This window comes from Chiloscyllium plagiosum, chromosome 3, assembly GCF_004010195.1.
Source record: "Chiloscyllium plagiosum isolate BGI_BamShark_2017 chromosome 3, ASM401019v2, whole genome shotgun sequence".
Lineage (NCBI taxonomy): Eukaryota > Metazoa > Chordata > Chondrichthyes > Orectolobiformes > Hemiscylliidae > Chiloscyllium > Chiloscyllium plagiosum.
In genome coordinates, this window is record NC_057712.1 from 95,924,762 (window position 1) to 95,948,158 (window position 23,397).

At 38.6% G+C, this 23,397-nt stretch overlaps 1 protein-coding gene across 34 annotated transcripts in view; it reads left to right on the forward strand.

Annotated features, from left to right (window-relative positions):
- Positions 1-23,397, forward strand: part of eya4 (EYA transcriptional coactivator and phosphatase 4) — a 554,349-nt gene that overhangs the window by 458,126 nt on the left and 72,826 nt on the right. For all 34 annotated transcript variants that reach the window (XM_043686452.1, XM_043686599.1, XM_043686613.1 and 31 more), the window contains one exon: positions 1,021-1,104. In XM_043686452.1, the coding sequence (XP_043542387.1) occupies positions 1,021-1,104 (84 nt within the window). The remainder of the gene's footprint in view (positions 1-1,020; positions 1,105-23,397) is intronic.

Genomic DNA, 23,397 nt, shown 5'->3' on the forward strand with positions numbered 1-23,397 from the left:
CACACAAAGAATGGCCCTACTTTTTTTCACCTTGAAAATGTTTGAAAACCTACAGTGGCTTCTTAACAGTGAGAGTTAAGATACTGAGGAGACGTGCAGGGACTAGAGTGAGCATCAACGTGAATTATTAAAAGCTTCATGCATTGATGCAACATTTCCAGATAGTAAAGTGGAAGGTTGGATTTCATTTCCATAGATGTAAAATGCATAATGGAGGAAGTGATGCTTCAGTTTGGAGCAATTGACAGACCCTACCGAGAGTGCTGCCGACAGTTTTAGGTTCTGGATTTCAGGAGGAGCAATAGATTAGTATTTGAAGGTTGCATTGTAGGTTTACTAGAATTATAGGAAGTTCAATGAATTAAATTATGAGGACAACTTGCATAAATTTGAATCATACTCCTTTGCTTTCGGAAGGTTTTGCTGAAGTTGAATTTAATTGTTGAACAGGCGGAGAAGGATGAATGACTTAATCCTGTTTCAATGATCAAATCCAACACCACAGTTCAAGTGATCCCCAGTCAAAATGAGATAATAAGGAACACTAACTGTGAAGATATCCTGTCCCTTCTACTTTTTTTTCTTTGGTATTCCCATTAGAAATGATTAAAATGCTCAATAAACATTTATTAGGTCACCTGACTAAAGCAGAACTTCAAGATCTTAAAATATGCATGTGTCCTCTAAAACACGCATCGGGAGAATGCTGTGGTGGGAGAAATAGATCTACACATTATGGTCATAGAAGGACAGTAATTGGAACATATTTATATTCACTCTATATTTTAACTTCAATTGGTTTGTAATTTTACAGAAATTTAAAATGTTCTCTCATTCTTCAGGAAATATTTTTAAAAATATATTCAGTAATAAATTCCGCAAAGGGAGTCAAACATGAAGAATTCAAGAGCAGAAAACAGACAGATTCTAAACCATCAGCAATAAAAATAAATGGTTTTGTGACACTAATTCACAACAAGCATGATTTCACTGATTTTTTCTTAATCTCAATATTCACAGCGAGTATTTGTCTGGGATCTTGATGAGACAATCATCATCTTTCATTCTCTGCTCACAGGATCGTATGCACAAAAGTATGGTAAGGTAAGAAATTAAGCCAACCGTGCAATTTGTTTTGATTTCTTTGTGAACAAAAAGTGTATTATTTATGAGACATTACTGCCTTTAGCCTGTGTTTCTTGATTAGGAGATTTATTTTGCACCTAGATTCCTAGTGAGTACGTTTGTCAATTATTGTGTACATTTGGCAACTGAGATTAAGCTGTATGACTTCAATGTTTCTTCCAGCAGATAGATGCTATTTCTGTCTCAGAGTACTAAGAAACTAATGGTAGATCTTAGTATGAGCATATGCTAAATTTTAAAAAACAACTTTTGAACAGTCTCCATAATACAACTTGAATAAAATGTAGCTAATTTAGAATGTTTTCAAATATTAAATTGTAAATGGACCTGATTCTGTTTATGAACTTATCATTGAAAGTAGTTTTTTTCAAAGATGTTCTGCTGAATAAGAGGAACAAATTACAGTGTTTTAAAATTACGCAGCAATTCAATTTCTATGGGTCTAGTCATACATGCTTTATTTTACAAATATGTGCAAAATAAATTATAGCTGTAGGTGAATGACAGTAATATTTTACTGTGGCCTCTTTGACAGTTTGCCCTCTTGTTTTTATTGCCTTTGTATACTTTTTAAAATAGTAGTTTCTGTTTGTTCTTTTAAACTTTAGGTTTATGACATATTGTGAAATGGTCAATCTCCATTCCTCAATATTAAAAACACATAATAGGATTAAATGTCAAGGGAATATTTACAATGGCATAGATCTTTGAAATGATTTGATATTGTTGGATATCAGTTATGACAGTGATTATATTCAGAAGGGAAGGCATTCATGTTCACGATGATTGTGTGTCTGACTTTCAATGGATTATCGTTGAATTCTTTCAGTTAGGCAAGTGGGAGATAGAAGATTCAGCCATCACTCAAAATTTAGTCTATTTTTGTCATATTTCTCATGAACTGAAAGCAAAATACTATACCACCAACATCTACCATCATGGGAAACTAATCAAAGTCTACCCTTGAATTTTGTGGTAAGTAGTTTGTCACATCAAAAAGGACTAGAAGATTAATGCTAGCTAGCTTGTAAAATCTGTTCAGAGGTGAACTAGGGTCAAGTTCCCTATGATCTTGGATTTTTCCAAGAGTGGGTCAGTGACCCACATCGTATTAAAATAATACAGTGCAAACTAGTAAGTGAAGACTAATTGAGTGAGTTACTACATAGCGAAGCTTTCCTGTTGTGTTTGGTATATTATACAACCTATTCCTGTAGCAAATCTTAATTTTTGCATTCGGTCCACTTGGCTTTCTTTTCTGTGTAAAGAAACAAATGTAACTGCTATCTGTGTGCAATGTAAAGTATCGCAAACCATTACAATCCCAGATATTTATTTTATCCAAATCTGAAGCAATTGAATTGTACGTACAACTGACCTAGAATTTTAAAGAAAGCAGGTTTTTGGTTGCAAAACTGGTTATTTATCAGGTACAAAAGTCTTTATTAAATGACTATTTCCTCTACCATACTCTAAAATCTTTAATCACCAGTTAATTTTGTAAAACTGAAAGAAATAATAGTGTTTGCTTGCAACATTGTTGGCTTTCAAGCCAAATCAATCAGGCTATTCATTCAAAGGAGTTGGACAGGCTGTCTGACTGACAAATATCATGTCATATTGGCATGCAATCTGATTCTTCTAATAATCACAATTAAAGCATAATGTATTTAACAAAAAACAGACATTTAAGAAATGCACAACATGTTCATCAGCACCTGAAGGAGAGAACAATGGATGAAAGTTTCCATTTGGAATCTCTGCCAACTCTGACAAATTCCACTCAGAAAGGGTATCTATCTGTCTCCTTTTGGATATTTCATGAATTTTTTTTAATTTGATTTTTTTTTAAATTGAACATTATCCAATTAAATTGATCATTGAATCAAAGTACAGGTTACTTTAATATTCAAAAGATATAAGGAAGCTGAAAATGAACAGTCCAATGCAATAAAATGAGGGAGTTCACCAACTTGTCAATGTGTTCTACTGGGATTTGACATCTGATGAAGGGCTTACACCCGAAATGTCAATTCCCCTGCTCTTCGGATGCTGCCTGACCCGCTGTGCTTTTCCAGCACCACACTCTTGATTTTGACCTTTGATGCCCAAGATGTTTAATCTTCAGTGGAATGAAACTTCTGCAGTCCCACGCCTGTGCCCGTCACCCTTACCAAGTCTGCAGGCAGATATATGTTTGGTAGTTCTCGATGTTATTTTCCACTGCGTTAGAGAAACTTTCTCAAGGTAGAGAGGGAAGGAAAATGCTACTATAGGTGAAGGAGTTGGTAACAGTGTAGCATTTCTAGTCGCCCTTGTGGCAGCCAAAGATCTTTATTTTTACAAAACTGTTCAAATAGTGCTTACCTGATCTTGTTGGTGGAGGACTGTTTCATGTGTTCAAGCACACTCTCTCCAAAACTTGTGTGATTTCTTTAAATCAGTCCAGTCCAGTTTTTGAAAAAAATGTCCTCTAAATTACTTCATAGCACTCAGAAACTATGATGTTCTTCAACCTAATCAGTTTTGCAACTCACTTGGGGAAAACCGATTAGTTGGGCTGGGATTCTAAATGATCTTGTGGCTATAGTATTGAAGTTACTGATGGATGAGAAACACATAACCAGTATTTGAACTTTGTGCTATCAAGCTTTTGCTGACAAGACCATATTTTCTTTTAATTTACTTTGTTTGAATTTTTAGATAAATGGATGTAATAATGTTTCTGTTTAAGCCTTATTGTGAAATTCCTATTTCTTAAAAGAGCTTTTGAATTAGTTTTATTTTGTCTGGCAAGTTCATGTTTAAACACCCGTTCTCCTAAAAATTGATCCAAACTATGCCACTGGGATCTGCTGGGAACTATTTAGACTAGTCTTTGCCAATGACTTAAGTTGTACTGCAGGAAGTGTGAAACAAAGCCATATCAATCTACGACTTGTCCAAATCTGTTCTGGACATTTCACATGCAAATGATAATTACAGTTTGTGCTGATCCACAACTGAAACCATTCCATACTCAAATTGTGTCCGATAATTAGCCTTTGTTCTAAACCGATTCAAAAAAAGTCATCTGTGATTTCTCTTGCTTGTTTGCATTTTGGTACAGAGGAAGTGACAATATACACATCTCAATTTGGCTACTTATTTGATATTGCTAGATCTTTTAAATATTTTTGAAGGCTTATTGAGGTACTGTAAAAAACTGCCAAGTTTTAGATATCTCTGATAATGCAAGGACACGTGGAAAGAAACAAACTTTCCTTTAGTTTAAATTGATGTTAATGTGCAACTAACAAAGGTAGTGTTGCATTCAGCATTTCTGAAATACAGCACAATCACTGGCAAACTCTGTTCGACTGTGAGCAATACTAAATGTCCAAGGTACCATGGCACAACAAGAGTAGAGTCATAGAATGGCACAGAAGGGAGTAATTTGTTCCACTGTGGCCATGACAATTCTCTGCAAGTAACTGAGCCCGTCTCATCCCAAAGTTGTTTCCCCTTAGCTCTGCAAGCAATATCTCCTCAGGTGCATATGCAATTCCTTTCTGAAAGTCACAATCGAATCTACCTCCCTCGAACAGTGCACTCCAGTTCCTAACCACGTACTGCATATGAATACATTTCTTCATATTGCTGCTGCAAGTTCTTTTGCAGATCATGGCATATGTGTTCTCAGGTTCTACTGTATCTAGATCCCTCTTGATTTTGAACAGCTCCATAATATATTTTCTCAACGTGGTCTTCTCCAGGAAAAGCACCAAGTCTATATACATAACTGTCAAGTCTCATCTTGGTAACTTTCCCATATGTCTTTTCTGCACTCTTTCTAAACCCTTTCCTAATGTGCTGTGTTCAGAATTTGATACAATACTGCAATTAAAGCTGAACCAGTGTTTATGGTTAATCAGAATGGCTTTGCTTTGACTTCTGTAGTGTTGTTTATATAGCCCAGGATCCTGATGCCTTTTAACCACTCCTTAACCTGCCTTGTCACCTGCACAGGCACACCAAGTCTCTCTCTTCCTGAAACTGTTGTACAGTTGAACCTTTTAGTTTATGTTGCCTCTCCTCATTCTTCTTACCAAAATATCCACTCACATTTCTGTGCATTAAATTTAATCTGCCACGTGCCTGATTATTCCATCAGCCTGTCTGCTCTCTCAAAAGCAGTATCTTCTTCTTAGAATTCTCTTCACAGTTCATAATACTTCCAAATTTTGTTCAGTCTATAAATTTTGAAGTTGTGCATTGTACACTCAATTCTAGGTCATTATGTGTGTCCATAGATGCTGTGGGCTTAGTACCAGCCCCTAGGAAATCCCACTGTACATCTGTCTCCAATCTGAGAACTAAGCAACCACTTTCTGTTATCTGTCACTTAGCCAATTCTGTATTCGTGCTTTCCCTTTTATTTCAAAGGCTGCTGTTTTGCTGGCAAATCTGTTACGTGACCTTTTATCAAATGCCTTGTCGAAGCCCAAATCACCACATCAACTGTGTTATCATCATCATCAGTGATCTATGTTACGCCTTCAAAAACTCAATCAAACTATCCCAGCACAATTTTCTTTTAATAGATCTATGCAGGCCTTTCTTACTTAATCCACACTTGTCCAAGTGATTGTTAATTTTATCCCAGATTAAGGTCTTATAAATTAATATTTTTAATCAACTTGTTCAGGCATGTTACGATGTACACTCTGATCTGATGGGCTGAGGAGTGGCAGATGAAGTTTAATTTAGATAAGTGTGAGGTGCTGCATTTTGGAAAGGCAAATCAGAGAAGGACTTATCCACTTAACAGTAGGGCCCTGGTGAGTTTTGTCAGGCAAAGAGACCTTGGGGTGCAAGTTTATAGCTCCTTGAAAGTGTAGTCATAGGTAGACAGGGTAGTGAAGAAGGTGTTTGGTACATTTGCCTTTATTGGTCACCGCATTGAGTTCAGGAGTTGGGAGGTCATGTCGTGGCTTTGCAAGACATTGGTTAGGCCACTTTTAGAATATTCCATTCAAATCTGATCTCCTTGCTATAAGAAAGATGTTGTTAAACTTGAAAGGATTCAGAAAATATACACAAGGATGTTGTCAGGGCTGGAGGGTTTGCGCTACAGGGAAAAGTGGAATAGGCTTGGGCTGTTTTCCAGAGACTGAGGGGGTGACCTTATAGCGGTTTATAAAATTACAAGGGGCATGGATAGGATGAACACCCTATCCATAGTCCTATTGTCTTTTTTCCCCGGTTTGGGGAAATCCAAAGCTAGAGGGCGTAGGTTTAAAGTGAGAAGGGAAAGATATAAAAGGGACCTGAGGGGCAACCTTTTCATGCAGAGGGTAGTGCATATATGAAATGAGCTGCCAGAGGAAGTGGTGGAGGCTGGTACGATTGCAGCATTTAAAAGGCATCTGGATCGATATATGAATAGGAATTGTTTAGAGGGATATGGGCCAAATGCTGGAAAATGGGATTAGATTAGGTTGGGATATCTGGTCAGCATGGAAGAGTTGGACCGAAAGATCTGTTTCCATGCTGTACAACTGTATGATTCTGTGACCTCTGGAACAAGTGGCACTTGAACCTGAGCCTTCAGGGTCAAACTTAGGGACTCTCCCAGAGTTATTGAACAAGAGGATAACTTTTCCAATGGGCCAGTTCTGCAGCAATGCCTCTTTATTGAAGGAGGATTGGAAGATTACAGCCAATGCCTCTGCAAATTCCACCCTTAACTTGGCCTGGCATCCTCGAATGCAGAGCAACCAGTCCTGGTGACTTATCAAAGTCAAGTCCAGTCTAATACTTCTTTATAAGTTGTTAAATTGCAGTTAATTAAAAAATTGTACTGAGTTTAATTTTTGTGAACTTTTCACAATCCGGACGGAATTGTTAAGCACTGATTATTTCAACATCCAGTGCTACCCCGCATCCTCTTTTGCACATCAGCAAATCAGTCTATGCAAACTTAAAAGTACTGTCATGTTCAAGTGGAAGTTTCTGATTAAAATAACATCAGATTAATTTAAAAATAATTTGGATAAATATATATTGTTGTCATTTAAAATCAATATTAAAACCCCAACATAGAAACTTTGGCACACGACTATCAGTGGTTACATAAACATAGTAATTTTGCGAACATTTAGAAAATTGTCCAATCCTTAACATTTCTTAATGTATGTAAATTGAGAAAAAGAACATGAAACTGTAAAGTAACATAGTAAATTTATTCAGATAAAACTCTTGGTTACAGGCAAGCCAATACTGACCGGTGTTAAATTTTCTGTACAGTTGTGAATCACATTATTAAAATGTTTTTTGTTGCAATCAAAATAGTCAACCACCCAAGTGACACCGATTAGTTTAACAAAATGATTGCCAAACCATTCTGAGCAGCAATCTATATTAATTAGAATTTTTTTTATGTTAGAGATTCTTTGTTGCCTAATACTCTTGGTTGATGCTAGCCAGCTATTTAATCCCCTGTATTAATTACAGGAATGAAAATGGCCCAGAAACTCTCAGATCAGTTCACAGGAGTATGCTTAGTTGGGTAGGTTGGGCAGGTACCAATACATGTGTGTGCAACTCCACTGTAGAACATAGGAGTAAACATTGTGGCAGATTACTACTTGAGGAAGGTACTAGCAGTTTCAGTTCCTCAAAGCAGGCTTCCCCGTGATCAATTTGTTAAAAGGATAGCTGATTTAAGCATCCAAATGCTGCTTTCCTAAAATCCACAGTTGGCCTCACTTTCCATCTTTGGTTGATCATTCACCACATTGTCCTGATTATTGAGAAGTCAAAAGCCCTGGATGATTTTTATTGATTCATCCCTGGTAAGTAAGTATGTCTGACTCATCCCTAAGAGCATTGAGAAGGTGGTTTTGAACTGACTACTTGAATCCCTACGGTCGTTATGATGTAAGGATATCCACAGTGTTGTTACAAATGGTGTAGCAGTATTTTGACCCACTAACAGTAAAAGAATGGCAATACTGCTCCAAGTCAGGATGGTGTGTGAACTTACAGAGGAACTTGCAGATTGTGGTATTGACTTGAGTCTGGTGCCCTTCTCCAGGGTTAGAGGTTCTGAGTTTGAAAGATGCTATCAAATGAGCTTTGCTGGGATATTGCAGTGCATCCTGTCAGAATATCCATTGTGGAAATCCCTCAATTCAAACCTGACCCACACTGCCAACTAGGGCTATATTTGGGTGACCTGTAACTGTGCCAGTCCACTTCTCTGTCCAAATTCAGAGCTGACTGTCTCCTCGATAGAGGTTATGTCTGGACTGGTCTTCTAATGACTCCATCTTATTTTTTATTTCATGCTGCCTGATCCTGCAGCCAAATCAAACAGGAACATGTTATTTGAATGCATTCATCTCAGGTATATCTGCACAAGCTAACAGCTTGCAGTCTAAAGATGTGCAAGGTAGCTGGATTGGCATACGAAATTACCCTTAGTGTTAGGGATGTGTAGGTTAGATGCATTATCCATAGGAAATGTAGGGTTACAGGGATGGGGTAGGGGGATAGGGCTGGGTGGGATGCTGTTCAAAGGGGTGGTGTGGACTTGCTGGGCCGAATGGCCTATTTCCACACTGGAGTGATTCTATATGATTTATGTAACAGCTTTAAAGATAAGAGCATTTCAGCACTTTTTGTAAATATCTGTTTCATGGGCTTCTTATTAATTAAATAAAATCCAAAGTTTTCTCTTGTGACCTGTCCAGCATGTTCAGACTCTGAGTATTGGAAACCATGTGATTTTTATTGTGATAGATTACTAAAGCTGATGTTTACATTAAATGCAAGCAATTACAAAGAAAGACAGCTGTCACTCATATTCAGTGTATCTTTTCTAGTCTCTAATGGTTTATCTGAGTGTATGGAATTAAGAGCCAGCCCTAACACTGGAGACAGATGGAGGAAGGATCAGTCGTCTTCCTTGGATTGGTGTACTATACAGAAAAATGGGGACTGCTGGAGTTTGTGATGAGATTTAAAAAGTAATGAATACTAATTAATAAGCCCATAATAAAATGAGAAATATTTAAATTAATTGAAATCAGAAGCTCTTTCTAATTTTATTTTCAAGTTGTTCCACAATCTGAGTAGTTCATGGCAATTCACCTTGAGTTTAAATTACCAAATCCCTCACCCTTAAGAAACTTGGGGAGAGATTTTCCAGACCTACATGGGAAAAGTGGATGTGGGAAGTTAACTGGGCAGTTTTCCAACAGTGGGTTTGATGATTAAGTTCTTGGAATCTTTCAGGTGGATCAGCCTTCCCAACAGGAAGCCCCTCTTTTGCCTTGATTTACATGTCATGAATACTCAATGAGATTCCAATCTTATTACAATCAAGGTACAACCTTGTTAGACAAAAACAAGAAACCAAACATGACTATGTGAAGCATGTACCTGGCCTCTTCCTCCAAGCTACAGTGAGAATAATCCTCTTCAGTAACTTGGCTTTTTCATAACTAAAGCCTTTCTTTGTCCAAATGCTCAAATTGTAAGGGGTGCAGCCTGTCCAAATAAACCAGTTTGAGCTAAGTCTCAGTTATATATAGTCTTGTTGTTGTAACGTTGTAAGAGGTGAAGCCTCACCAGGTTGACAAGCCTGCCCAAGTGAGGCTGCCACACACTGGCTGATGTCAGCAAGCCTGACCAGGGTAGGCAAGTGAGGCTGAACTTATAAGAGGTCTCAACTCAAAAGGCCATCTATTATTGTTGTCTGTTCTTTCCAAACAAGTCTTTGGTGAAAAGCTATCAGATGTTCATGTTCTAGTTATGATGAAAGGTCAGTGATGTGGTGCTTTGTGAGGTGCCATGTGTTGTTCTTCCTTTGATGATGCAAGTGTGAACCACAGCAGATGTGTGGGAGGCAGGACCACTGAGATACAGGCAGTGACATTGGTCATTGCATTGAAAGTGAGAGATATTGATTGCACATGAAGCATCTGTTGGAGATGCGTAATACCAAACCATATGTGGCAGTGGTAAAACTACAATGCTAACTCATGCTCATGGGAACATGAGGCATGGAGTGGTGCATACCCTGGCTGTGAGAAGCAGATCATTCATCCTCTTGCAGCACTGTAGCTGTATTCTCTTGAGCCACCCAAAGGCTATGATATCTGCAGTGACCTCTGTCTAACCATCTTTCATCAGTCAGGATGGTCTCCTGTAGCCATTCACAGGGAAAGCCATCCCCAGAAAAAAAAAGCTCCCTTTTCTCCTGAGCAGCCTTCAGGAGAACCTATGGAGTCACCACTGTGAAAGAGTGGTGTTGCTTTTTTCACTTGGTCTCTGAAATCTTCAGGGGTGAGTGATGTTCCCCCGTTGAAAGAAGTAAAATGCTGTTGATTGCTTTTTTTAATAGGATGCCCAGATGTTGGAGTCTGGAAGGTCCCAGTGGGATTCAGAACACCCTACCTATAAAATCTGCCAGTTTATCTATGTATGCACTTATAATGAGTTGAGAGAACATGATTGTATGGAGAAAAATAAACACCCTTCCTGCTTGCAGAATTTCCTCCCACTTTTAGAACCACTTCCAGAGTTAGTCTATAAGGAAGAAAATTCCTCCCTATAGATCAGGTGTCATGACCAAACTCCTCGTCCTTTTGCAAAATAATTATTATTTGTGTACAATTGGAATAATTACTAGCCAATCCAGAATTCCAGATTCTTCTTGTAGCAAGTAATTTTCAACAATATATCATAAAGTTAGAATTGAGCAATAATCTGATCACTTGGCCACAGTAGGAACTGTTATGCATATTGTATAAGGGAGTTTGAAATGCTGAGGGGGTGCCTTGAATGCCACTTAATATGGTGATATTGTATGGATTTACAGGGAGACAGCTTTGGATTGTTTGGGTCTTCCTCATTGAATCTTTAACAGTGTTTATTGTATCAGTATAACTTGTACATAGTTGTTATCAGGCAATAAACTGCATTTCTTTAAGTGCCCCTTCTCCTTAGACTACCAAAACACTATAAGAATTAGGCCATTCGACCCATCAGGTCTGCACCACCATTCAATCATGGCTGACATATTTCACAACCCCACTCTCCTGTCTTCTCCCCATAACCCTTGATCCCCTTACTAATCAAGAACCTATCTATCTCTATCTTAATTACACTCAGTGACTTGGCCTCCGCAGCCTCCTGCAGTAATGAGTTCCTTCTGACTGAAGACATTCCACCTCATCTCAGTTCTAAAGGGCGGTCCCTTTACTCTGAGGTTGTGCCCTTGGGTCCCAGGCTCTCCTACTAGCGGAAGCATCTTCTCCATGTCCACACTATCCATGTCTCTCAGTATTCTGTAAGTTTCAATCAGATCCCCTGTTATCCTCCTAAATTCCATTGAGTACACACCCAGAGTCCTCAACTGCATCTCATCTGACAAGCCGTTCATCGCCAGAATCATTTTTGTTGACCTCCTTTTGACCCCCTGCAATGTCAGCACATTCTTCCTTAGATTCAGGGCCCAAAACCTTTCACAAAATTCCAAATGTAGTCTGTACAGCCTCAGCAGTACATCTCTGTCCTTCAATTCTAGCCCTTTTGAAATGAATGCTAACATTGCATTTGCCTTCCTAACCGCCAACTGAACCTGAATGTTAACATTACAAGAATTTGAACCCGGACTCCCGTCTCCCTTTGTGCTGAAGATTTCTGCAGCCTTTCCCTGTTTAGTAAGTAGTCTACACATCTGATCTTCCTACAAAATTACGTAATTTCGTACGTTCTCCCAATGTATTCCCTCTGCCACATTGCCTAACCTGTCCAATTCCTTCTGCAGCCTTCCCACTTCCTTATCATTACTTTTTCCTCCAGCTATCATTCTGTCATCTGTCATTCTGTCATCAGTTCCTTCATTCAGATCATTAATATATAACATGGACAATTGTGGTTCCAACACCGACCCCTGGAGAACTCCGTCCTTAAAAAGACCCCTTTAGCCCTTCTTTCTGCCTTCTGCCAGTCAAAGGCCTTCTGGAAATCCAAATAGATTATGTCTACCTGACCTCCTTTGCCTAACTCGATTGTTGCCTCCTCAAAGTATTCTACTATATGGTTTCCTGTATCACACTAGACCAAGTAGGCCCTGTAGATCCCGACTCTGAAAGAGAATAGAAGAGAAAGATTAGGTGGATTGGCCATGCTAAGTTGCCTTGTAGTGTCCAGGGATGTGCAGGCTAGATGGAATAGCCATGGTAAATGTGAGGTTATGGGAAAGTGTTTGGAGGGTTAGTGCAAACTCAATGGGTCAAACAGCCTCTCGCCGCACTGTAGGGAGTCTATGATCAAGACAATTTTAACCTTATCTGACAATTGAAAGACAGGCAGGATTACGAGCAGCAAAGTCAACAGATATTTCCCAATCCTATGGATCCAATTAAGAATCCTCCCCAGTAGCTTTGATGGTCTGACCTGTGTCTTTACCAACAGCACTTCACATTAGCAGCAGAACCTCATAAAATACCCAGCGTTATCTCAATTTAACCAGTTGATCTAACGCAGGGTGACAAACTGTAACAGAGACTATTTAGGGTCCGGACATCTTCCTTGCTGACATTTATGAGAAAGTGGCAAGCAAAAGAAAGCTCTCGGTGAACATTATCAAACATTATCAATCCTTTCTGTGCAGCTGTAAATAATAAAAGGCCATCAATGTCATGTGTTGATTCCATGAAATAAGACTCTAGGGAACTGCCTCTGACATGACCATTTAACTAAAATTATCAGCAAGAAAAATATCTCCAAAAAATTACTCATATTAGCATTAAGGTGAGAAGCTGAATAAATGCATTTTAACAGCTGTTTTCATTGAAGTGTAAACTTATTATTATTTATTGAGGTGGCATATTATTGCTTGTAACTCTCAGCATTCTATAAAGTACAAGACAGTTCTTTACTTGGCAATATTTCAAACCATCTGTATCATTCCGATTTGTCAACAGATGGCCAAGGAACACAGCTTAAAAATTAATCCCAAAACAGGAAGAGCAGCATTTTAAACATCTACCCTTTTTGTAACTTGTCTTTTTGTTGAATAAATGTGAAAGCTGGTAGTATTATAATCATCATCATTCCTGATGAAGGCCCTATGCCCGAAACATCCACCCTCCTGCTCCTAGGATGCTGCCTGACAAGCTGTGCTTTTCCATCACCACACTCTTCGACTCTGACCTTCAGTATCTGCAGTCCTCACCTTCTCCTAGCATTAGAATCACAGGCAGGGTTGTAACACCAGAAGGGTATATTAAAGAGAAAATAGACATTATTGAGGGAGAATTATGAGCAGTATCACAGATGTTTTGATGACTTCCTTCAAACTTGATGTTAGTGTTTATGATGACTTCTGAACACTCAATTCTGTTAGTCCCAAAATACCCATATACCAGCGAAAGACTTATTGGCAGATTCTACTTGAAGCTGCATATTTGAATGACAATACTTGTGAGTTTAGGATAATGTCCATTGTTTTCCACTGCTTGCATTTTAATTGGCAAAGATTATATCTGGAGCTTTTCCAAACGTGGCACATTAAATCCCCATCAGAAAATAGCTGCTATACAGTATTTCATTTCCACTAGTTCAGTTCTAACTCTTTGCCTTTTCATGTAACCTTTAGTTTATAAATTACATTTTCTTCATCTTGCTACATAGCAGTTGTTTGATATTCTTGGCTGAAAATTACTCCTTCAATATCAAGATCATTCTTGGTCCAGTTTATTGCATAGTTTGTTTCTTTACTTTTATTTTTCTTTCATATCTTGTAATATGTTTCCTGCTTCCATCTAGTTAATTTTAGTAGCGTTTTAATTGTTCTTTATATCTAAAAGCTATTATTCTCTCATTACTCTACTTTTTATTTATTTTTGTAAAGCTGCCCAGTTGTTATTCTTTTATTATTTGCTTTGTTAACATTTCCCTCAATCCAAACTCATGCTTGGGCTTATTACCTTTCAATTTACTGTTTTTCCTCTTTCTTCAATGCGGTGGCCTTTCCCACTATTACGTTCTTGTTATGTTTAGCTCTGAAGTGCTTCTACAGGGGCATTATCATTAACACATAGCCAGAAGTGTTATACAGTTATTATCCACCTCTTTAACAAGAGTATTGGCAATGCAAGCACCAGTATATTATAACATTGAATAAACACTAGGCATCACTAAGGTTTTTCTAAAATACTGGGGTCTTTCTTTTCAGAAACATAGGAACTATAATCAGGAGCAGGCCATTCAGCTCCTCAAGCCTACTCCTGTATTCAGTATGTTTGTGGATGATCCTCTTTCTCACCATATTTCCATGTTCTCTCCATACTCTTTAGCTAAAAATAATCAATATCTTTCTTAAATATACTCAGTCTCTGCAGCTTTTTGTGATAGCAACTTCCAGAATTTGACCAATCCATGAGTGAAGAAATGTTTCCTCATCTCAGTCCTAAGTGGCCTACCCATTAAGAGAGTTGTGATGAATGAAGGCTTTGTCATTAATGGTGGAATGGAACATATAGGAGCTGCATAGTAAAAACAGTCCAAACAGAACACGTGGACTCAGAAATATGATTGGAGGAAATTGCCAAAAAGGACATGGGGGAAATTAGAAATGAGGACAATGAATTTGAAATGCACACATCAAAAAACAAGATGCCATTGAACGTCAGAAAGGACAGAAATGTAAATTAATAAGATTTCTGTACAAGATAGGATGCACGGTAGTTAGAATTGTGTAGAATAAAATTCAGGAAGCAGAAAAGGACAAAGAAAGCATGAAAAATGGTAAAAACTGGGAGATAAATTTCTATAGCAGTGGAGACGAAACAGAGGTAGCTTCTCACAATTTTATAATGTGAAGCAGGTTATTGTGGTGCTAAGTGGAATATGTAGGTGGATTTTACGAATGGCTGGATTACGAATGACTGGATTTATGGGCGGCACGGTGGCACAGTGGTTAGCACTATTGCCTCACAGCGCCAGAGACCCGGGTTCAACTCCCGACTCAGGCGACTGACTGTGGAGTTTGCACATTCTCCCCGTGTCTACGTGGGTTTCCTCCGGGTGCTTCGGTTTCCTCCCACAGTCCAAAGATGTGCAGGTCAGATGAATTGGCCGTGCTAAATTGCCCGTAGTGTTAGGTAAAGGGGGAAATGTAGGGGAATGGGTGGGTTGCGCTTTGGCGGGTCAGTGTGGGCTTGTTGGGCCGAAGGGCCTGTTTCCACACTGTAAGTAATCTAATCTACCCACTGCCCTGAATTAAATCAGTCTGCACTTCACAGATATGAGATTTTATTTCTCAGCAGCAATACTACCACTGCATGGCCTTAATTGGATCAAAGTGGGACTTCAGCCCTCAGGAATAGGAAATCTCACCCTAAAGAGCTGCCAGCCAATCTGATTGGTCACAAGCTGTGTCGTCCCAGCAGTACCCGAAGACAATAGTGCCATCCTGAAAAAGAAGTGAATATAAATATCTGACTTCAGCGACATCTGGAGATTTAGGGCAGGCATAGCTGGGACACTCCAGTGAGTGAGAAGGAGGGCTAAAGACCCTGGTAGAGGGCATCCCCGAAAGGAGGAAATCTTCCTTCCCCACCAGTAGCCCATGCTGCAGTGAAAACTGCAGGCAGTTCAACCTCGTTTCCCCGAAGACTGAAAAATAGTAAAAATAAATCTGGAATGTAGCCCAGATGTACTAGTTAACTAGCCAGAGCCTCTGGGCAAGTGGCCTGCCTGATGCCTCACCGAACACCGAGCAGCTTGGGTAAGCGAGAAGGCAGCCAGCTCGCCACCCACTTTAAGTGCCCTTCCACCTTAAACAGGACCACAGGGAACGTAAACATCATTACCTTTATTTTTACTTAGGGTGATGCAGGGCAATGTGATTTTGTACAAATCAGATCCAGGTTATAGTTTCTGTGGGTAAATTCTGGACATTGCCTATGAAATTGATAAAATAAATGGAGTAATGATTTGTCATTTGTATACTCTATATACAAGATGTCCTTAAAACTCCACCGCTTTAAAAAATGTTCTTGCAACTTCCAAAATAAGAAAGCCATGGCAGAGTAATAGTAATATCACTGATGTTAACTGAGCTTCTTATTGTTAATGATAATTATACTCCATGAAATGGAAATGTGTAATATATCAGTATCTCTCCTAGCATGTAAGCAAAAGCTGCTATTTAATTCAATTGAAGACACTTAAAGTTAACTGTGAATATTATACAGTCACTGTGTGGAACCAGTCACCTAGAGAGGTCAATAGCACTGGGGCTAGATTATAAAATTTCTGTGAGGAATCAAACATATGAAACTTTGGTTTTCTAATTGCTAAGTTGGACAAAGTCCTGGAACCTACACAACTCGCTGCCCTAGATATTGTAGTCAGCAGTAAAATGACAGTGCAAATCACTGACCGTGAAGAAAACTGCCCACAAAGACCTAGTCATCACTACATTGAAGTTACTTTCATTCTATATGTTTATAAAAGGTCCCAGGCGTTCAACAGTGATAAAGTTAAAATCACACAATACCAGGTTATAGCCCAACAGGTTTAACTACCTGATGAAGGAGCAGCGCTCCAAAAGCTAGTGCTTCCAATTAAACCGGTTGAACTATAACCTGGTGTTGCGTGATTTTTAACTTTGTACACCCCAGTCTAAGAGAAAGTGAGGACTGCAGATGCTGGAGATCAGAGCTGAAAAATGTGTTGCTGGAAAAGCGCAGCAGGTCAGGCAGCATCCAAGGAGCAGGAGAATCGACGTTTTGGGCATGAGCCCTGAAGAAGGTATGCTGCCTGACCTGCTGCGCTTTTCCAGCAACACATTTTCACACCCCAGTCTAACACCAGCATCTCCAAATCATTCAACAGTGACGTCATTAAACAGGTCAAAGAATTATCATAGACAGGAATAGAGCAAATAAAAAGTAGATTTTAAGTTTATGCTTTGTAATTTTACAAGAATTTCAATAAGGTTTAGGGCATTCAAGAAGAGTATAAGAGGATCAGGCACTTTAAGCTTGTTCCATCGTTCAGCAAGACCATGGCCCATCTGCCCAGGCTTCCAGTCCTTTTCTGTGCCAGCTCAGCATTGCCATTAACTCCCTGATATTTCAAAAATCTATCTGTCTCCTCTTTAAATACTTGCAGTGATCCAGCCTCCATAACTCTCTGGGGTAAATAACTCCAGACATTCACCACCTTCTGGTAGATGAAGTCTGTTCTACCTCACTTTTAAATGAATATCCTCTTATTCTGTAATTATGTCCCATAGTTTGAGATTCCCTCACTCATGAAAACATCTTCTCAATATCAATCCTGTCAAACCCTCTCAGAATCTTGTATGTTTCAATAAGATTGCTCCTCATTCTTCTAAACTCTAATGAATGAAGGTCTAACCTGTTTAGACAATCTTTAGAAATCAGTCTCTTTATCCCAGTACTCAAACTAGTGAATTTCCTTTGAACAGCCTCCAATATCTTTTCTTAAACATCCTTTTCTTAAACATCTTTTCTTAAATATCCTTTCGTAAACATGAGGACCAAAACTGTACACAGTACTTCAGCTGCAGTCTCACTAACACTTTGTATGATTGTAATCAGATTTCCCTACCTTTAAACCCCAACCTCCTAATAATAAAGGCCTAAATTCCATTTGCCATCTGCACCCACATGCCAACTTGTTTTGTTTAATGCACAAGAACATCCAGATCCCTCTGTGCTGCACATTTTGGAGGCTGTTTCCATTTAAGTAAAAGTCTGTCTTTTGATTCTTCCAACCAAAATGCATGATCTCACATTTTGATTAATTAAACTTTGTCTCCCAAGTACGTTTCCCTCACTCACTCAGCACACCTATATCCAAACGTCTTTGTGTCATTGTCACAACATGCCCTCCCACCTACTTTTGTGTCATAGGATTAAGGAAGAAGCTGAAGTGTCATGAACAAACCTTAAACAAAATGATTTCCATCAAGAAAGCAAGTTGTTATTATGACACATGGAACCTGCAAAGCTTAAGTGACTGGCAAAAATGTGATAGCTGGAGAATAATGTGGAAAAATGTGAAGTTGTCCATTTTGGTAAGAAGAATAGAAAAGCAGAATGTTACTTAAATTGAGTGAAACTGTAGAACTTTGTGAAAAGGAAGATTCTGAACATCCTAATACAAAAATCACAAAAAAATGTTAACATGCAGGTACAAGGAGTAATTAGAAAGACACATGGAATGTTGCAAGAGGGTTGGAGTAAAAATGTGAGGAAGCTTTGTTACAACCATATGGGGTGTTGGTGAGACTATATCTGGAGTATTGCATACATACAGTTAGAAGCAGTGGAGGGAAGAATGAGTGTTTCAAACTTAAGTTGGATTATCAAGGATTCGCAATGAATCACTTCCTCTTCCTGATGGTCATGAATGTTTAAACTGAGCAAATGCAACTGGATACGCCATGGTCAATGCTATTTGAAGATGACATTGAACTATGTAGTGGGAATGATGAGAATATGACTGAGTATCTGGAAAATGGGAGAAAATTCTGGAAGAAAGGAATACGAAGATCAGTCAAACAAAAACCCAAAGCATGGACTGTCAGTTTGAGCCAAAGAAAGAGGATCAGAATGAAGGGGTGCAAAGACAATGAGTGAATGCCTTAGGAAAGTGAGTAATTTTAAACAACCAAGGTCAGAAGATGAGGTTTGGAAATGAAAACTAAGCAACTGATCAAAGTGAAGTGAGGTGTTAAGTAATGGAAGATTTTTAATAAAACAAAACAGTTGTGAGACTAGCCTTGTTTTATAATGTAGAAAGTTAAGCCATATCAAGAAGAGAGGAAGGATGATTAGAAACTGATGAGATGTGAATGCAGAGATGGAGCAAAGAGAAAGGGCAAGGTCAGGAAACAGTACATCAGGGGATCAGTGAAAATTGTGAAGGAACAAAGAATATGCGCAAGAGCAGGTTGAAATGTTATGATTATCTGCTGCAGTGAAAGAATGGGAATGTGTTGAAGCATGTAGTAGAGATGGGATTGTCAGAAAGCAAAAGAGCAAGATGTAATACCAGATGGAAAGATACAGTGTTGAGAGACTTAAACACCATGGGAATAGAAGAAACATAGGTGACTTACAGGAGAAGATGGAGATAGATGATTAAACAAAAATATGTCATTCCCAAATAAAATTAGAAAAGCTCGAAGAATTGGAAGAAGAAATGCTATTTTCTGTTTTCTTATTTTAAGACAAGCGCACGTTTGCTCATTTCTCAGGTTGACACCTTTGACTGTTTTCAATGTAGAAACTAATTTACCAAGACATTGTTTGCAGAACAAAAATGTTCACAAGAACAATTCAAAGCAACATAACGTGCGTCTCAATGAAATCTGACAATTCCAAGGCCCATTCAAGAGAGGACTGAACAATCAAAAGATTTCATCAGGTGTATGCAGAGGTAAACTTGAGACATTAGAGGGAACAACATACAAGCCTTCAAATAACCCATATACCTAACCCTTCAAGCGCCGCCTGCCCCACGTGTGGCTGTGGCAGAATCTGAGATTGTGCATTAGATTTATAAGCTCTTTCAGAGATTTTGAACCAGATTGGGAGTGAGTCATCCTCAGTCCTGAGGAACTAAAAGACTCTTGGGATACTTTCACTACAAAGATGTGTCTTCGCAACAGTAGCTATTTCATTGTTTGACCTTCTTGAATTTCCAGTCTCATTCTGTAAGAGACCAGTACTTACTTTGGCTGCTGTTATTTATATCTGGGTGAAGGCTCTTACTGTTTGCTTTTGTGTTTCTTGCGAGCTTACTCTTATATCATAATTTCTCTGATTTTTGTATATTCATTCTTTCCATGTTTCCAAAATGCTGTCAGTCTTTAAACCAAACAACAATCTTTGCAGTATTTTTTTTTTCAATTTGTCTTTTTTGATGTTATTACCATTTTTTCCCTAATCAAAACCAGTTTCTGGTACCTTTTTATGTTTGTAAGCTTTGTCCCTTCTTGTCCCACTTTGATTAACATGATCCATATCATCACCTTATATAGTTGGCTTGTCCTCTGTCTCTAATTTTATAAATTTCTCTTGCATAAGCACAAGTTCCACTTCTTGTTTAAAGTATTTCAGTTTTCAAGTTTTTAACTTTGTTTAACAATTAATTGTAGCTCTATTAAGTAGTTTCACTATCCTCAGGTCTTGCTGTCCCTTGCTCCTTTCTTGCACTGCTCCTCATTTTCTAAGAGCCCAGGGCAGCACTTCTTCCGTCATTGAGCTGAATCCCTGAGTAAATACTAAAAGGCCAGTACCCCACTGAGCTGGACACTATGCCAACTTGCTCTGTGGTGTTTCCAAAAGCGTCCTCTGTTTAAACCACCAACTACTGTCTTTGAGTGAAATGGCTCACTACCAGCATTGATTTGAGGACAATTACAGATGGGCAATAAAAGCTGGCTTCATCAGTGATGTCCACATGTCATGAAGCAAATAATCTTTTATTTTTATCTTTCATCAGTTGGAGATGTGTACAATTTGCTGGTAAAAGTTAATGTATTTCAAATAAGGTGTAAACCAACCTTTAGAAATGTCAACAAATGTCAAACATAGAGCTCTTGAATGATCATTTGTGTACGAGTGCGTCATAATTATGTTGTGGAAAGATACATGAAGCAGTTATCCAACAGTGGTTTTCCCACCAAATTTCTAATCAGTTTGAATGTATTTCTGGATGTTATCTAATGCCTGTTTCACTGACAATTGTTTAAAAGATCTTTGATACAAACCAGGCTTTTGTGTTATTTTGGAAGATATTCAAGAAACACGTGATATTAATGTGCAAACTTAGAAAGTTTACTTGGGATAATTCTGGTTATCAGAGGTGAATAAACTCCCCTCCAACCCATACACCATTCTGATTGGTGTTCCATCTCTTTTGTTGGGTGAAAGTTTTGGAACTCCTTTATGCACAGCAACTATGGATGTTCCACCACCCAAGGACTGAAGCAGTTCAAGAAGGCAGCTCGCTGACTTCAGGGGTACTTAAACACTGCCCAAATCAATGACACCCACTTCCCATGAACTCATAAACAAAAATATATAGGTAACATAGTATCTAAATTCTGTTTTAGTTGAACTGTCTTTCAGGTATATAATACACAGACAGGAAGAAGCAAATCTAACGATATATTTTAATTAATATACATTAGTTAAGTAGAGAGTATATTCAATATAAATGCTAGAACACCTGCAGTAAATTACGAAAATTCCTATTTTATGAAAGGATATCTTTGATTCAATAAAGTTTTACATGTGTAACTTCCCAGATCTTTGATTGGAAGGTCAAAACCATGTGGTAAAGCTCAAAAGTGACTTTTTCAAAGTAGTACGATATGTTAATTCATGTTGATAATCTACAAAATTGATTGTTTTGTCTGTTAAAAACCTGTACAAGCTTGGTAGTGCATCTAACACATTTCATTGGAGTCTTCATGTAATCTAAAGCATCACAATGCTACTATTAAACAATAGTTTGCATTTTACAATGTATTCATAATTTACATTTAAATGGTTAGAATTGGATTTTTATTTGCATAAGTGATTGCACTGCTTACTCGCTATTTTCATGTTTCAAAAATTCTTTTGATGAATGATGGCCGTGGAAGATCGTATTCCAGTAAACTGTAAACAGATGGTGAAGAATATGGGACATAAGGAGATGTCATAAATTTTGTAAATCCTTGAAAAGGCTCAAAGGTGTTTCAGTGCACAAGATTTTACCAAGATTGCAGAGGAGAGGACTAACAAATGGCAGAAATGGATAAAAGGGAAGCAAACACCATTTGCGCAGTTGTATCCGAAGCAGCTAATCCTGTATCTCCTATTCCAAATGACTGTCTAAAGTGGAATTATCCCGTGGGTATTTGCCTGCGACCGTCGATGGAGCAGCCTGTCGGGACAATGCTTCATTGGGTTTTTTATTGGGGAGGTTATCCTTTGAAACATTGCATCACCTTCGTAGATCAGCTTTGCAGCATGCTCATGCAGAACTGAAGTCAAGTTTTAGATCACAGTGACAAGCTCTGGGAGTGGATGTGTTTGTTATATATAGATTAAAAGTATAAACCATCTTAGCAATGGATCTGTGTTGGATTCTCTGGTGATATAGATCCTGCAGGATACGAAAGATGGGAAGTGAAGCCTTGACTATAAAGGTATCAGGGTCAGACTAAAACAATGGTATCCTAATGAGCATTTACTTATGAGGCCATAGCCTGATCTGGTGACTTTGACCACCAAAATCTGTGTGCTATCAAAACTGGAACTTGTCAGAAAATGAGGTCACAAATCTCTCCATTTTATCTGTTTGTTTACTCCACGCATGCCTAATTGGGTTAGTTAAAATTAAAAAGAACTTCAAATGTTGCAACTGGATTGTTTATTGTTCAATGCAGTCAGATCATGCCTGATCATCTACTGAAACTGCCACCTTCCTGCAATAGCCCAGAGTCTATGGTTAGTCAGCATGGTTTTGTGAAGGGCAGGTTGTGCCTCACAAACCGTATTGAATTCTTTGAGAAGGTGACTAAGGAGGTAGATGAAGGTAAAGCGGTAGATGTAGTGTATATGGATTTTAGTAAGGCGTTTGATAAGGTTCCCCATGGTAGGCTACTGCCAAAAATATGGAGGTATGGCATTGAGGGTGAGTTGGAGGTTTGCATTAGGAATTGGCTGGCTGGAAGAAGACAGAGGGTAGTAGTTGATGGTAAAGGTTCATCTTGGAGTGCAGTTACTAGCGGTGTTCCGCAAGGATCTGTTTTGGGACCATTGCTGTTTGTCATTTTTATAAATGACCTGGAAGAGGGGTTAGAAGGTTAGGTGAGCAAGTTTGCGGATGATACGAAAGTCAGAGGAGTTGTTGACAGTGAGGAAGGATGTAGCAGGTTACAGCAGGATATAGAGAAGCTGCAGAGCTGGGCAGAAAGGTGGCAAATGGAATTCAATGTAGCTAAGTGTGAGGTGATTCACTTTGGGAAGAATAACAAAAAGATGGGGTACTGGGCTAATGGTCGGATACTTGGTAGTGTGGATGAGCAGAGGGATCTTGGTGTCCATGTACACAAATCTTTGAAAGTTGCCACCCAGGTAAATAGTGCGGTGAGGAAGGCATATGGCGTACTGGCTTTTATTGGTAGAGGAATTGAGTCCCGGAGCCCTGAGGTCA